The following is a 16,108-nucleotide window of genomic DNA, read 5'->3' on the forward strand; positions in this document are numbered from 1 at the left end:
AAATACGACTGAGGGGGTCAAGGGTACCAGTTCAAGGCAATTCTTCATGTGGCTGGGGCTGCTATTAATATAGCACATAAGCATGTTTAAAAATAAAAAAGTTAGCCAACCACATCAATTTGCAACGTGTCAGACTTTGCAGGTGCATTTGAAGATGAAGGAGTTGGAACATTAGTGAAGATTTTTTTATCACGGGTGCTGATGTGCTGTAGTAATGCCAAGTACATGCTGTGATCGTCACGGAACAGCTGCAGTTTCAACAGCTGTAGTGATGTTCTGATTTATGTCACTTGGGGATGTTTTGTTTCAACTTAGGCTAAAGTTTTGTGCCACAACACAAGAAAATTTAGGGAAGAATTAGCAAGTGGTCATTCTTAATTACTGCTGCTGAAGTTATAAATATACTGAATTTAGAACATCTGAGCTGTGGCTAGCAGAGATACTTTGCTTGATTTGTAATAAATGATGACACTGCCTGTGGATGTTTTTTATTTGTAAATGTGTCCAGCTGGTTTTCTGAAATTATACTGTCACCAAACAGGCATCAGATCCTAAAATGCATAAGCCCACGGCTGGCAAAGTTTGATGGTTGCCTGTGATTTTCAGTTTCTTTTGTGATTGCCTCCTTATGATAATACTGTGCTTTGGAAGGTTTTATCACACCCAGAGGCCTCCAGCTTGAAACATACTGAGGTAATTCATGCGTATGATGCCAAGTCATAGCATTACGTACAAAACAATTTCCAGTTATTCGGTAGAGAAATAATGTTTCCACTATCCAATGGGGGATAATAATTTTACTTTCTTGCCAGTTGCATATGTTATTAATTGAAAATATTTTGCCCAGTGGGACATGGAAGCAATTAATTTGATTCCAGTTCTGTCTGGAATATTATTTTGTTAAGAGTCACTGAAAAGTTTGCTTAAAACTTTTTATAGTTATTCGTCTACCATTAAGAAGTTTGGTTTTAATTTTAAATTCAGAAGTCCAGATAATTTTCTCTCATAGGAGCCATTTTTTTAAAGACACTTTTTAAAAAGATGATTAAATTGTGTAATACTATTTCTAAACTCCCCTGTGGTGTCTGTATTTTCATGTAGTCATCTCAGTCACTGGACATATTCATTTATTTCATAATAAAACAGGGAACCCGAGATTAGATGATTTCTCAACATTCCTTCCAGTTTCATTGCAAGAGCCCAAAACAACTGGTTTATTTCTGTCTAAATTGTTCTGAAAAATTTCAGTGGAGGAGGTTCAATGCCACTCAGTGCCATTTATTGTCATGTTTTGCTACTCTTTGATTCAGTTTCCCTTCCTGCAGCCAGGCTTATTGCTTCTCACCCTGTCTCCCAATAGACACAGAGGAGAGTTTATCCCCTTTTCTGCTGCAGCCTTTTCCCTTTTGAAGAAAATGTCCCTTGTAGATTTTACTTCTCTGGATAAAATAAACCAAATTTTTTCAGTCTTTTCTCCTTGTCATCTTCTAGACCATTGATCGTTATTGTTGTGTTCTTGACAAGAAGAATGATGCTCAAGACACAGCTGAGTGTCTGCCTAGTCTCTAGGTTTACAAACTGCGCTCTGGTGTTATGTGTCAATATGTTTATATTTTTTTACTCAATACTGTTGACTTAAATCCAGCTTGTGGTCTGCTGCACCTTCTGGATCTGCTTTAATATCAGTCGTCACTCATCTACATCTGTGTGTTTGGTTATTCCTGTTTGTCTTTATTAGCTCGTTCATTTCTAATAACTCTGGTTTGCCAAACTCGCTCCGAATTCAGTTTTGATGCTGGAATACTTGCAGTCCTTCCCAACTTCAAATATCATTAGTTTATCGTACCAGACAGATGGAGCCTAGATCTGAATGAGTCAACTAGTTGGCTGTAGTTATGGAACAGGACACAGGAATTGAACATCCGGCTCGTGTGGGTCTGCATATGGTTTCATGCTTGACTTGTGGGTCTGTATCTCATTTTACTGCTCATGAAGTACATAGCACTTGTTCCATAAATTTCTTGCATTTTCACTCTTAAAATTCCACATCCTTCATGTGCCAAATGTTAAAAAACAAAACACGAATTCTGCTCAGGTTGCCCATTTGTATAATTGCATGGGATGCAACAGATTTGGAAGGGGTATGCCAGAACAAGTTTGAACCCAGATTTTCTCTTTACTGAATATGTATTGTTTCAAGTATGTCACTTTTTTTACTTTGGCTTGAGATGGAAGTATCTGAAGTTTCAGATGACTAGCTTGATGCATGCAGAAAGGTTTGATCTGCTTTTCATGGATAAGCTGTTCTCATTTGCTCCAAAGCAAGTGCTCTGCTTAAGTGTCAGAAATGAGCCAAAGGCTTGGTGACCAAAGAGTCATATTGCTCTGTATTAATTCAATAAGCACAATCAAAATCCTCCCATGCATACAATTCCACGTGGAGGTGGTGTAATATATACAACAAATAGGTGACTATACATTGTGTTTCACCATAACTTAGTTTATTTAAAACAGATTTTATTTTTAAGTGCTTTGAGTCACATTTTAGTTTCACTTCCATGAAGAAAGCTTCAGCTATATAAGGAAAAGTGGTCTGTCCATTCAGGATGCATCATTTCCTTTTAAGAGCTGACAGGTTAAACTAGCTTCCTATGCTCTGGACACATCAGATACTGCTTTATCCTCATTGCTTAATATGTTTCTTCTGTGGAAGTATTGAAAATAAGTAAGGACTTGAGTTCATATTAGTTATGCTCCTAAGGCTTCTGAGAATATGATCTCTTCTCTTTGGCTGATGCCCATCCCTCAGCTGTTTCTAAATGCTTGTTGGACTCCCATTCAACTCTTTTCTGTTGCTTGCCACATATCTGAAATCAAGGAACGATATGCTTAAGTAAGAGCAGATTTGTGATATCAACATTTGGCTCGCATATATGTCAGTACCCACCAGATATCGAATATCTTCCAAAAACGTCCTCTCTCTAGTATTTCTCTTGTAATTCTGCAGTGGTGTTTGCCAAGCTCTGTGCACAGTTCTCTAGGCTATTTCTCTTCATCCTCACCAGCACCGCAACTTGGATCATCCTCTGCTCACTCTCTGTAAGGAGGGAAAGGAAATGTTTCCTATGGATTCTGTTGTAGGAAGAGAAAGTTTTGCAAAACAGTGCGTTCATCTTCTGCCTTTTTTCCCAGGCTCTGATAACTAGCCAGACAGATGGTATTGTAGTTGTGGGGCCAAAGTCATGCAGAGAACATTGAAAGAGAGTATATGAAGTATTATAGCAGCCAGAGCAGAGATGTATGTACACAGTATGTTTGTTTAAAGATTTCATTTTTGTTGGGGCAGTTTATCTAACATTAAATAAAGAAGAAATAAGATTGCACACCCAAAACAGCATCTAAATTTCCTCAGCTCTCAAGACTCTCTCTTTATTCACACTTTCTCCAGAGCTTCCTAAATTTCAAAATGAAAGACCTAAATACAAAAATACAAATTTTGTTTATTGCTCCATTTTCATTGTTACTTATATTCATAATGATGTGAATAAGTTGAAATTTAATTTGTATTGACTTTATTCATAGAAAAAGCCCATAGAAGTCAATGAAAAATGTGCCTTTCATTTCAATGATAGTAATATATGATCACCCTGAAGATATTTATATTCTCCACCTGTTGTAAATCTGTTTACTTTAGTACTTTGATAAATGTTTAAATGAAAGAAATACTGAAGTAAGAAAGCTGTAGCATCCAAAAGACATGATTAAAACACAGTATATTTTCGTCTTAAACTATATTATCATTGCTTACTTTGTGCCCATAGTATTCTCTGTCAACACTGGTCAGGCTGACCTGTTAGTTACTGTCTAGAAAAGCAATGAAGAGGTGCCTTCCTTCTCTTCTTGCACAGCCTCCAGTCTCACGGTCTCTCACCGGAGATCTCCAACTTGTTCTCTAGAAACAATGCAATCTTAACTCCCAAATTAACTCACAAATTTTAATCAGCAGTCCACAAACAGCATGCCTTTGCGGAATAACTCTACCACACATAGTGTTAACCTCTACTAACAAATTTCTGTTTGCAGGTCCCAACTACAAATTGTATTGCCAAACAGTTCACAGTCCAGTATTGTCAGTAATCATTTCATGTTTAAGTAGTTCTTGTTGTCCCTGTACGAGACCGGGATGTCTGCATGTTACTCACAGTACATTCACGCAGCTGTCAACTCTCCCTCCTCCTGACAAATCATACCCAGGCAAACCTGTGGGAGAAAGGAAGTACTGTCCCACCCATTTTATAGCAGGGAAATTGTATAAAGGCACGTGACTTAACAATAACAAAGCTGGAAATAGTCCAGATCTTACATACTTCAGTCTTGAGTCTAAAGGACAAGACTTTATTAAGGTTCTTATTCCTATCATTCCATCATCGATGTGCAAGGTTCACATACCCAGACTATGATAAGCTACAAGCTGAAGCATGCTTCTCACAAATTACCAGTGTGCTTTTTAGAAAGTGAAAATTTAGTTTATGCATTTTCCCTTGATTTTTGAAAGGATTGCTATAGTTGAATTTGTACCTGAGCAACTCTGAATTCACAGTTGCCTTGCTATGAAGACATCAATCAGTTTTACAATGAGTTATTTAGCTCATCTCTAACTTATAAAAAATGAAAAAGGAAAAATAAGGTTTTATCTCTTCAGAGGTTTTTTACATTCTTCAGTGCATATAACATGACAAAAAAACATTTGACCAAAATATTACTATGAGTACTTTTTAACAAAGAGCCCATTCTGCGCATTTGGAGTCAGAGCACTACTTGTAGGTCACAACAAATTTCTTGCTCAAGATTTTTCCAAAATGTTCCTGAAATCTCTAGTCATTCATCATTAAGCAGCTAGTGACAGAGACCGAAAGGTTTCTAGGAGAGCTCCATAAGAAATGATTGCACATGCACATTTGATTTTATTTCCTGAATTCTTAAATGAACTATAATGAGAAAGTAAACAGTGTGGTCTGATCTACAAAAATCCGTTAAATTTCCCTAGCAGTCCTGTAACTTGACATCAAATTCTGCATTTATGAGAGGAGATGAATAACTAACAAAACATTTGGGTTCTAACTTTTTTTAGAAATAGGCCAAAAATTGGCAAGCCAAATTGCTAGTCTGAGATCTGTTGACCAATAACTACTAGAGTCTTGTTGGCTCACTATGTTAGTCGGTTAGGATGGATTGGACTGCTAACGTCAGAAATTATGCTGCTAACTAGGCCGCTAATTCGTTCCATGATAGCAATTTCAGCGTAGGAAGTAATTTTTCAGTGTTAAATGCTTGGCATTCATGCAAGTCTTTTACTTTCACAATTACAAACACCACACAAATATATGGCATCTTGATGCTGTGATACAAACTCTTCTCTGTAAATTTGCTATAAACCTGGTTTATAGCAGTATCTCCAGTCTGCCTCCATCTTATAGCTTCTTTAAAAGAAACAAAATCAAAGCAGACAGCCCATGCTCTTCAGGACATGGAAGTGATGCTAGGACTTCACTGTGTTTCCTTAACCACCCGAAAGAGACGACCTTGAGAATATTTTCCGCCTTTGTTGTCTGCCGAAACAACAGAATGTATCTTCAGCAAGGACTGATTGTGTTTAATTGTGATGTTTCATCCAGAATTAGAAATGCAGTTGGCTTTAAGTAATTCTTTATTCTTAGCACTTTCTACTATGAATTCTGTTCTAGCTAAACTTCTTTCTTGAAAAAGAAAATAAACTGAAACCTAAATCAATCTCGCCATTAGCTGTAATTTCTGCTACCTAAGATTTTGCTTAGCAGTACTTGAGGTCAACTTTGAATGCTTCTCTTACAAAATTAGTATCCACAAAGAAGTACTGAGGAAAGCTGAAATAATTACTTTCCTTGTAGCACCTTTCTGATACTGTATGGCTTTCTCCCACATGCAATAGCATTTTAGTTAATGAGTGAGCTTTTGTAACCAATCTCTTGATCCCTCTGTGCCCCCCTCAATGACTTGGATCATAGTGCAGCACAGTTCTGGAGCATGAGAACTGTATTCCCTTAGGATGAAACCTAAACGGAATATTGTGCTATAGAAGTTCACCTGATGTTCCACAGCCACTTGAGAAGGTCTAGTCCACAGGGCTAGATGGAAGTCGTAAAGCACATGCAGCATGGATATTGCCTCGTCAGCACTGTTGTTCATCCTATACTCTGTGCCTGGGTAGTGCACACACAGTTTTCTAGCACTCTATAGCCCGTAGTAAAAGACATTAATTTCTCATATGAAAGGCTTTAGTAAACAGGAAGTTCAAACGTTTATGTTTTACCAAAGGACTTTATGGCTCAGATTAGAACTTAATGGCAGTTGTCTTTCAAATCATACCACTACCCTTTCAAAAGGGAAGGAGCAGACACATAAGAATAATAGGTTTTTTAATGATATTTTAATATCCATCATACAAACAATAAGTTAAACACAATAAAAATAATTAAATAAAGCTTGAGGTTCCAGCCCTCATACAAATAATTCAGATCTATTAAAAAAAGTTTAAAAATAAAACCAGCGTAAGAAGTAGTTTCCATATAATATAAATTAAATGAATAGAAATAAAGTTCTGACTTTGGACATCTGCAGCATTCAATGAGTGTTGAGCACTTAAATCCTCTCCTGGGTACATAGGTACATGTGGAGAGGTTACAGCATCAGATTTTTAAGGGGACCAAGACACCTTCAGATTTGACCTGGAAGTCAAGTCAGGTTTTCAATTCTTGCAGTACAGTTCTTAAGTGTAATACATTTGAGTTTGTAATGCTGACACAGCTACAGGTGGCATCCTTAAGATTTTATTATATGTTGGGTCTATAGCAACTAAGTGTTGCTTCAGTCTAAGCAGACTTTGGACCTTCTTCATGCATCAGCAATAGTTAACACTAATGCAGTTCCTCCCACTTTCTGACACAAAGCCTGATCAGTGCAAAGACGCCCTCAGTACAGCTCTTAACAGGTTGGGTTTCTAGGACTTGAGTCTTAGCATTATTCAGTGTGATGACGAAAGATTTTAGACTCAGGCCATGTATAAAACGAATACTTGAGTTAAGTTAAAACTTTACCAGTACTTCCAGAACAAATGCTGGTTCATAAATGAAGTGGACAGGTAACTTGATATGCATAGTATCATGCATGGGAACACTCATTTAAATGTTAAATAGTTTAGCTTCCCATGGAGTGGTTTTCAGGTAATTCATAGTAGTAATATAATATATCAACCATCTTTCTGCCTCAGGAACACCGATGTGAGCGGCAGACCACACAAGCATTTAAAAATGAAAGCCTCTCATGACATTCAGGACTTTAGTGTCCTGTCATCTGTATAGGCTTAATCTTGTTCATTTGAGTCCAGATGTAAAAAAGGTCACTTTGGTTCAGGGAGAAAACGACTCTTGGCAGTTACTGCATTCATGTTGGAGTCAATCCAGTTAAGGTATCGAGTAACTCTGGTGTAAACGCCAGGCTTGTTTTCCTTTGCACAGCCATCTCCCCAGCTGACAATCCCATAAAGCGTCATCCTGCCGTTGTGCTCACAGACCATGGGGCCACCGGAATCCCCCTGACAGCGGAAAGAGAATATATGAGGCCATTTTCTGCAGATGGAGCCTTTATAGCAGGGAGAGTAAAACAAGCTAGTAAATATCTATGAGCTAGTTTTGATTTTTGAGAACACTGTATAGATGAACAGAAGGCTCAGCATCTGCTGTGAGCTGAACACAGTCTGTAAGGTAAGGTGTTCTCTAGTTCACCCCTAGCAGGGTTCAGAGAGAGCGGTTACCTTGTGTACAACACTCCATCCCAAGTTTATAATCACAGTTATTAGGCTAGTGATAGAAGGTCAAAGGCAACACACCCAATTCTTCACAGAATTAATTGTCTCCCTGCCTGTAGGGACAACACTTGTTCTCTGTAGTGGCTCATATGGCCACTCTGCCCAGTGAGTGTGCAGGGAAGCAAATCTAGTTTTGAGGAATCTGTGTAGGGGCTCAATGTCCCCCACTAGTTCACCTTTTATCCCTTTGCAGAGGGGATTTAAATGAAGTGCAAGCTGAGATTGGAATAGCTACTGTGTTCCTCTGATATCTATCTGCTAGTCGTTGCTTGAACAGATTGTAAATAAGGCCCTGAGGAATAACTGGCTAGGATACAGCACTTCTTGCTCCTCCAGAGGAGGTAACACCTAAGTCTAGGTCCCAACCTCATTCCATACATTTGTCCACATTACAGCTCAACTCCACTGGATGTACTACATTCCAGCTACATAAAGAGAGACTCTTCTGCTAGTAGAATTAGAAGACGCCATCAGTTGATCCATATAACGTACATGCATTTAAAACAGTTTAGAAGATAAAATAAACTAGTTCTACCTTGCATGCATCAGTCATCCATGTGGGATCTCCAGCACAGACCATGTTGTCAGTAACTCTGACACTGTCATAGTATTCATATTTGCATTTTGTCTGTGATATTAAGTTTACAGTGGCTGACATCAGTCTTTGAGCATAGTAAATGTCATCTGCAAACAAAAGAATATTTAACTATTTTCACTATCCAAGACAAACAAAACCAGTGTATAACACACACTTTCAGCACTTAAAAGAAATTAGCACAGCCATTCCAGTTCTGATTTGAGGCTCTTATTTCCAGTTTATGCAGTATTTGTTTACTTTTAATGAAAGAGTTTTGAAGAGGAAAAGCAAGTGTTCCAAATGCAAACTATAAAGCTTGGTTCTTAGAGAGAAAGAGTTTGATAGTTTTTGAAGTTCTGCACAAATGCAATCTGTTATTAATCCTCCAACACAGCTTTAATTTTTTTCTATTCCTCACCATATCAGGAATGAAAAAAAAATGCTGTGTTTTACATCTTGGCTTACTTTGTATGGTTTGAGAAGTGTGAGAAGCATTAGATAGGAAATGCCATGGACAACTAGAGAAGATGATAGCAGAGATTATCTTTGAGAGATGCACATGGAATGCATAGAATAATAGAAAGGAATCCTTTTTAATCCTTTGCAGGTCATGGTATTAAAAAAATAATCCAGTTCCCACATTGTGGAAGTACAACTTTAGAAAGAAGTTATTTACTTACAAAAGTCTTGTTTTCCATAGCCAGCTATTTCACACCGGGTATTGTCTCGTAAGTAAAGGTTCTTCTCTGGCAAGCAGACTGTTCTGACATATTTGGATTCTACTGCACACTGCCCAGAAGTTGTTCTTATCCTTATCAAAGCTAAGAAACAAGTCAGAGAAGATAAAGTTAAATTTGTAAAGCAAGTTTTACCCTCCCTCAAGTTCTTTGAGAATAGGAGTATAGGGTACAGTTAATGGGAATAGCAATTCCATTTAGTTCTGGTTACATATGGTTCCTCTCATTGCTTTTCGGAATGACGCTGGGTCATTATTTAGTAACAACAGAATTAATCTCCCAGCACTAAAATTGGCAAGTGTTTGAACTTGAACTTCCTTCCTAGAAGGATGGGGCTGATAGCTCAGGGAAAGTTTTTCTGCAACTGTATTTTCAGGTGTTTTAAAGCCTCAACTTCCTGACTGGCTGTAGAGAGTGGCACCCCGATCCCTACTGAACAGGTGACAGTTTATACTATACTTCTCACCAGAAGGGCATTTAAAGCTATTCTTTGAGTCTTTTTCCTTAGCAGCAGAAATTTGGGAGGGGTGGTAGAGAGAATTCTAAGCATCAAGTGCACGAGTGGCAAGTCTGTTCTGTGTAAGCTGCAAAAACCCATCTCTGACTTTGTTCGTTTAGGGATAGGCTTGTAAAAGCCAGAGAGACTTACCAAAGTCTGGATTAATTCGGGAAAAACTTTGACTAATGTGCTACCTGATATGGCATTTCCCTACTATATGATGAAACCTACTATACCTGCATTTTTTCCATCATTTATTATACATACAGTGTGATCTCTGTAGACACAGATTAAGATGTTAGAAATGGGATGCTGCCACCAGTGCTTATGGAAAAGCCATGCCTTGTACAGGTCCAGAGATAAGACAGTCTTATCTCTGTGACAGGTAATGCATCTGATGTGTGCCACAAACTAAGTTTGTACAAGTGGAAAAATCTTGCTCAGTACAGGCCTAGTTCTCAGAAGCACCTAGTTCCTGTTCCCCTTCGTCTCATCTCTGGTTATACTTCTAAAAGAAGGTGTATGCCACAGTTACATAGCCTTCAGCTACCCTCAGTGTTTTAAAGGCTCATATTAAGATGACACTTACCAATATCATTCTCATTGCCACCTGTGTCATCTGTAAATTCAGGGTGAGAGATGATGTCATCAACCATGAATACTTGTTCCTTATCATCAGTAGCATTCAGTATGGACTTTCCAAGGAAGACTTTGTAGGTGGATTTGTTTTGTGGCTTTTTTGACCTGAGTGAGAGTAAAGAGATTCATGAAGACTACCAGCTTCTGACAGTGAGGTCAACAGTTTAGATCCAGACCCAGTTCTGTTTTGTGTTTACTTTAATACTGACAAGAAAAAGCACAGTTTACTCAGCTTTGAAAGTTAATCCTCCATTCTAAGAGGAAAGCATCCTGATTTTCCATTTGAGGGGATTAAGACAGACGCTCAGGCATTTTGAAATGCACACCTAGCTAGCTGCTACTAATGCCAGGCATTGGCAATGCGAATCCTCTGCAGGATGCCAAGATGATCAGCTTTCCACAGGAAAAACAACAAAAGACACCCATAAGTGTATTGCTCAACAGCTCATCACCTTTCAGTACAACTTTTAAGTTTGGGAACAGCTGAGGTAAAAATGAAACCCAGTTTCCAATTTAAGCTAAAATTGTTTAAATTACACAATCCACTAAAACGTTCACGTCTTGCTAGCTTATTCTGATAGACTTGGACTCCCAGAGGCTTAATGTTTACAGCTGTTCCTCTTGTTTTGCTCAATGAAAAGAACATTCTTACTATGGTACGTTTTGAAGGGCTGCTCAGTGAGCATCAGGCAAAGAAATCCGCTGAAGAAAGTTGCAAATAAGGATGTGGAACTGCAAACTTACGGAGTATGAAAACAGTGTGCTGCTGTAAGCACCCAGCAGGGGTCAATGAGGGTGCCACCACACAGAAATTGGTCAGTGCCCCTTATGTTCTGGAAGATGCCAGCTATCCAAGGCTGAGACTCAACCTCTGCCTGGCTTCCACCAACGATCTTGAAATACTTGCTGATGCTCCTCTGACCACATGCGTGCCCTAGGAAAGGAAAAATTTTGTTCAGGTGTTCTTACAACTAAGCACCAACCTTGTGCTATTAAAAAAGTAGAAATCAGTTGTCTTGAAATTCCTGTTACTTACCACACTTCTCTATGTTGCAGGGTGTTTCTTGAATGGTGAATCCCTTTTTGGTGTAACACCAGGGCCTGTTCCTTCCATTCGGGTTTCTAGAGGATAAAGGAAGTGTTCTTTTCATAAAGACAGATTTAAAAAGTGATAGTATCTTATATTTCTAACTGTCCTGAAAAGGCCAAAAGTGTTCTCTTGCAAGATATGCTAGAGAAAGTAATTAACAACTGACTATTTCTGTTGCATACTTGGAATTTTGCAGTATGATCAGCTTCAGCAGTAAGAACTCTAGACACTTCAACGAGTTGCGTTCCAAATACTGTCAGTCTAAATCCCTAATATTTTGTTGGGTTTTTTTTTTTTTTAAACATGTACCATCACTTGAGGCACTTCTGGGGCTGTGACAATAGAAGTCATCCAAGGAAGAGTGATGCTTTTCTTACCTGCAGTAGCTGTGTCTGCCCAGTCCAAGCTGCAAAGCATCCCTCAAATGAGCATGGTATTGACCCCTCCTGACTACTGAGGGAAGATCCCACGGCAGACATTCATCTTCTGTTGCCATTCCTCTGTAGTCCTCCCCATTCTTAGTATAGCACATGCTGTCAGTGTCTGAGAAAACAATATTTCATTATCAGCATGTTCTTGTTTATAATTGTTCTGAGACAGAAATAATCTGTATGGATCCTTCTAATGAGAAAAAAGTTCCTGCATTACACTTGAAAACAGATGATGTGAAGTCTGGACTGATTATGTATTCTTATTAAATTTGTTCTATATGAGTTTTGAGCATCTTATGCTTTAAGGCATGCGTATTGCTTCTTTAATAGTTTCAGTGTACTTCACAATATAATCAGTGCTTCTGAACACTCCCAAACAAGAACTTTTTTCACCCCAATCTAAAGCATTTGTGAGGTAGGCAACAGTAGAGAAGAAGCAGGGACACAAAAAAAAAGTCAGAGGTTGCAATTTTGCACCAATATTTATTTGGTTCTCCTCACTTAGACTGTTAGCATAAAGTGCTAAAGGATATCTTGTCACTGTTTATGGGTAATACTTTCACTTGGCATTTCATATTCATCATTTGCCTATCCTTTAAGATCTTTTCAATCAGGTTAGTTAGTATTAAGGAAGATTGATGTTCTACCTAGTTCACAGTGAATCCCAGTGTATCCTTCTGGGCATACACAACGATGAATTCCGCTAAAGAGGTAATAGGTAATGCAGGTTCCTCCATTCAAACAATGGCAATCTGCAAGTAAGAGACATCACTAATTAGAGGCAAAACATTTGCATGATGAAGTAAAACGAAATGTAGTTGCAAACTAAGTTTTAGATGTTTAAGTATCAGTAAAAGTCTTCCTTCTTGTATGAAGGTATAATTGCAAGTTAACAAGTTTTTTTAGGTTCAAGTAGAAGAGGCAGGTATTTACCCTTGTGAAATGATCTGTGTTTATGTGGCAGCTTGTAGTACTTCTTGCTATAAACCTAAGGGGAAAGAAAAAAGGATTTTAAAGGGAACAGTTTCTTTTATGTGGTCTGACTATCCTACTGGCACAAATTCTGCTCCCTACTGGATACCTTCAACAGTTTAGGTTTTTGCATGTAGTTACCAACAACCTGCTCTGGGGAATCTGTATGTGAATGAAAAGTGGCACTCTACTCAAGCAAAGCAGAACGGGGAAGAAAAAAAACACCACACAAAAAAACCACCAGAAAAAAACACCAAGATGGTCCACTGCATCAGGTCAACACTGCAGTTATTTCTGCTACGAGGGCCTAAGCAGCTCTCAATGCTCTGTGTCCCTAAAATGTGGAAGGGAACCTCTCCCTCTACACCTCTCAGCCACCGAGAGGTGCAGGAAAAATGCAACATTCCCCAGCTGCCTCTGTCACTTTGGTGACTTTGGTGCTTCACATTTGTGCCATGGAATAAAAGCCAGTAGACTTATACAATAATAGATTCTTGCCCTGTACTTCAGGTCCTGCCTCTGGTTTGCAAGCTGGATGTTTCTTTCTCTGCAGAATTAATTAAGATTAGGCTTTTAGTGTACTTTTCCCAGAGGTCAAGTGGGCTTGCCTATACTAAACCAAGTAATGATAATAATATAATTCCATAGTGTGGTGAATAGCTCTGCTGATAGCTATCAACTGTCATACAAGTTGATAGTCAAAAAATATTCAAATAAATATATGCTGCTCCTTTTTTAGGATCACACTTTCAAGTAGGGGAGGTGGAAGTTTGGTTAAGGCACAATACCACCTCCATGAAAGACCACTGAGTTCTTGGTACTCAATTTCTAGGTTTAAATTGCATTAAGAGAAAACTAGAAGAGATAGACTTCTTGATTATTGCATGATGCCTTCAGTAACTGAACACTAGCAGACATCTTAGGGTGGACCAGAATCAGAAGAAAAACCAAAGGGTTCAAAAGCATGTTTCTAGTCATCTTTGTGCAGCAGATGTATACATACACACAAAGGCAGCAAAAACAATTCAAGTCAAAAGCCTACTATACTGTCCAAAGCAGAAGTGTAATCAAAACCAGAAGTGGTTCCAAGTGAACCCCCCCCCCTCGATTTATTTCAAAACTTACAGAATCTAGTCCCGTGACAAGTGTGCCCAGGGTTACTGCGAAGATGAGTAACTTCATGTTGTTAGTTAACTTCTCACTTCGTTCCTCTTTTATCTGTATTATTTTGATTCTGAAAATAAAAGAAGAACTTAATGTCATGTTGTAGCTTTCAGTGTCAGCTCTCTTGCTTCTGTTGTCTTCAGTGGGTTTCAGAATAAGTTACAACACAATTGACAGAAGAATTAAGCATTGATTTGTTGTGGAATATCTGTTTATTATTTCCCTGGATTAAATTAGACATTATCTTTTGAAGCTTTTTTGTACATTTAGCAATACAACCAGATTTTTTTAGAGGTTAAATAAAGCAGAGAAAGGCAAATTGAAAAAATCCATACTTTGTTTCTGCAGCATGGACTAACACAGTTAGAAACTGGCAGCCGCATTTAGTTGCTATCCAGCTGTTTGTACCTCTTTAACCGATTATTGCTACCTTGCAACAAAAGCACTGAGCATCCACATTTAGGGTATGAAAGGGAAAGCTCCTTTTTTTAATGACCTCTATAGCTGCTGACTGCATCTTGTTGATGCTGGGCACTTACATCAGCCCGGCCACCTCACCGACTGCCTCTGACCACTGCAAACTCCTGAAAGGCTGGTCTTGATGTTACCTCACTTATTTACAGTATGAGAGAGGCTTAGAACATATTCTGTCTTGAGTTCTTATATGCTGCTGGTTCTTGTAGCCAAGCACATATAGCAATCTTCCCAGGAGTGACTGTTACAAAACTAGCTTGTAAAAATGATGGCGAAGAGAGCTATAAAGTACTAGTGTCTCTTTTTTTTGATTGCAATGAAAGTAATGAATTTTTTTTTTTTATTTTTAAAGTGTCCTCAGTTCTAGAAGACTGGAAAACTTGATTTTTAAAAGACTTTGGGGCAATCTACATCAGCAAGCAGTGCCATGCAGGAAGAGCAGGTATGCAGAACTCAGCTGGAGCTGAAGACCCGCTCCACACTGTATCTGCTTCAGAGGTTTTTACATTGCACTAATTCTAGCTTGCTCCTGCAGACTGAACACCTGCATCTTCCAGTTTGGTTTTAGTCAGAAGAAATACAGCAGACATACTCTAAAGCTATTCAGTGGCATGAACCAAAGCATAGGGAATAGAGAAGATCACTGGATTCATTTGAAAAAAAAAAAGAGAGCTGACATGATCCAAACCAAAATGCTAATGTAGATGCAGCATTTACTTGTAAGCAGGTTTCATAATGCAAGAAAGCAAATCACGCCTCAGGTACTTGGACATGCCCAATTTTCAAATTCAGTTGAGATTCCAGCAGATATATTTTCCCTTAAATACTATTCATATTAAGATAATTATTTTTAGCATCTATGCAAGTAATTTGTCCTTTATTACCATAATTAGTTTCTCAGGCCCAACTGAACTGTAGCATCACAAACAGCAGCACTGCTGATTTCTTGTTAAAATTATGATACACTACAGCATGTAGACCAGATCTTCCCCACTGCTGAAATACTGCATTGGAGCAGATTTTAAATTTATTTTTTCTTTTTAATTTAAAGAGCAACTACTTAATTCCCTTTGACTTACACCCGGCATTTTTTACCCTTAAATCACAAATCTGTTCTGACGGTAGGGCACTTACCGGCGCAGAAGCCCCGCGGTGCTTGTGCCTCTCTCTGTCGCTGCCGGGCGGCTGCTGGCGGCGGTGGCGCGGGGCGGCGCTATAAAGGCCGGGCCGGGGCGGGGCGGGGTCGACGCCGCTGCCTCCCCGGGGCGGGTTCGGGGCCGGGCCCGCCCGCACGCACCCGCGGGCCGCGAAGGCCTCGTCGTTCGCTTCGCCGTTCGCCTGGCTGCAAACAAAAGCAGCTGGAGTGACTCAAGGGGGAAATTTTACAGGCTGCTTTTTAGTTTCGGGCGGCAGGGGGGAGTACAGTCAGAGTGCCCGGTGACAGGACCAGAGGTAACAAACTCGAAGATAGGAGGTTCCATCTAAACATGAGGAGGAACGGGCTGCCCGGAGAGGTGGTGGAGTCTCCGTCTCTGGAGACATTCAAAACCCACCTGGATGCGTTCCTGCGCAACCTGCTCTAAGGTGACCCTGCTCTGGGAGGAGAGGTTGGACTAGATGAT

The 16,108-nt window shown here is 39.2% G+C and overlaps 2 protein-coding genes across 6 annotated transcripts in view; one reads left to right on the forward strand and one right to left on the reverse strand.

Annotated features, from left to right (window-relative positions):
* CAMK2G (calcium/calmodulin dependent protein kinase II gamma) overlaps positions 1-16,108 on the forward strand; it is a 254,088-nt gene that overhangs the window by 43,123 nt on the left and 194,857 nt on the right. For 4 of the 5 annotated variants that reach the window (XM_074591309.1, XM_074591307.1, XM_074591308.1 and 1 more), the window contains one exon: positions 14,839-14,928. The exons of the other annotated variant lie outside the window; for it this stretch is intronic. The gene's annotated coding sequence lies outside the window, so the exon portion shown is untranslated. The remainder of the gene's footprint in view (positions 1-14,838; positions 14,929-16,108) is intronic. 5 annotated transcript variants of the gene reach the window in all.
* PLAU (plasminogen activator, urokinase) lies at positions 6,450-15,671 on the reverse strand. The gene is made up of 11 exons (XM_074591313.1): positions 15,621-15,671; positions 13,974-14,082; positions 12,810-12,864; positions 12,524-12,628; positions 11,823-11,988; positions 11,392-11,477; positions 11,100-11,289; positions 10,306-10,460; positions 9,161-9,301; positions 8,439-8,587; positions 6,450-7,630 (listed from the first exon to the last, which is right to left on the reverse strand). The coding sequence occupies exons 2-11, from the start codon at positions 14,028-14,030 to the stop codon at positions 7,436-7,438; spliced, it is 1,299 nt and encodes a 432-aa protein (XP_074447414.1). The 5' UTR covers positions 14,031-14,082; positions 15,621-15,671; the 3' UTR covers positions 6,450-7,435.

Source organism: Larus michahellis, chromosome 6 (genome assembly GCF_964199755.1).
Source record: "Larus michahellis chromosome 6, bLarMic1.1, whole genome shotgun sequence".
Classification (NCBI taxonomy): domain Eukaryota; kingdom Metazoa; phylum Chordata; class Aves; order Charadriiformes; family Laridae; genus Larus; species Larus michahellis.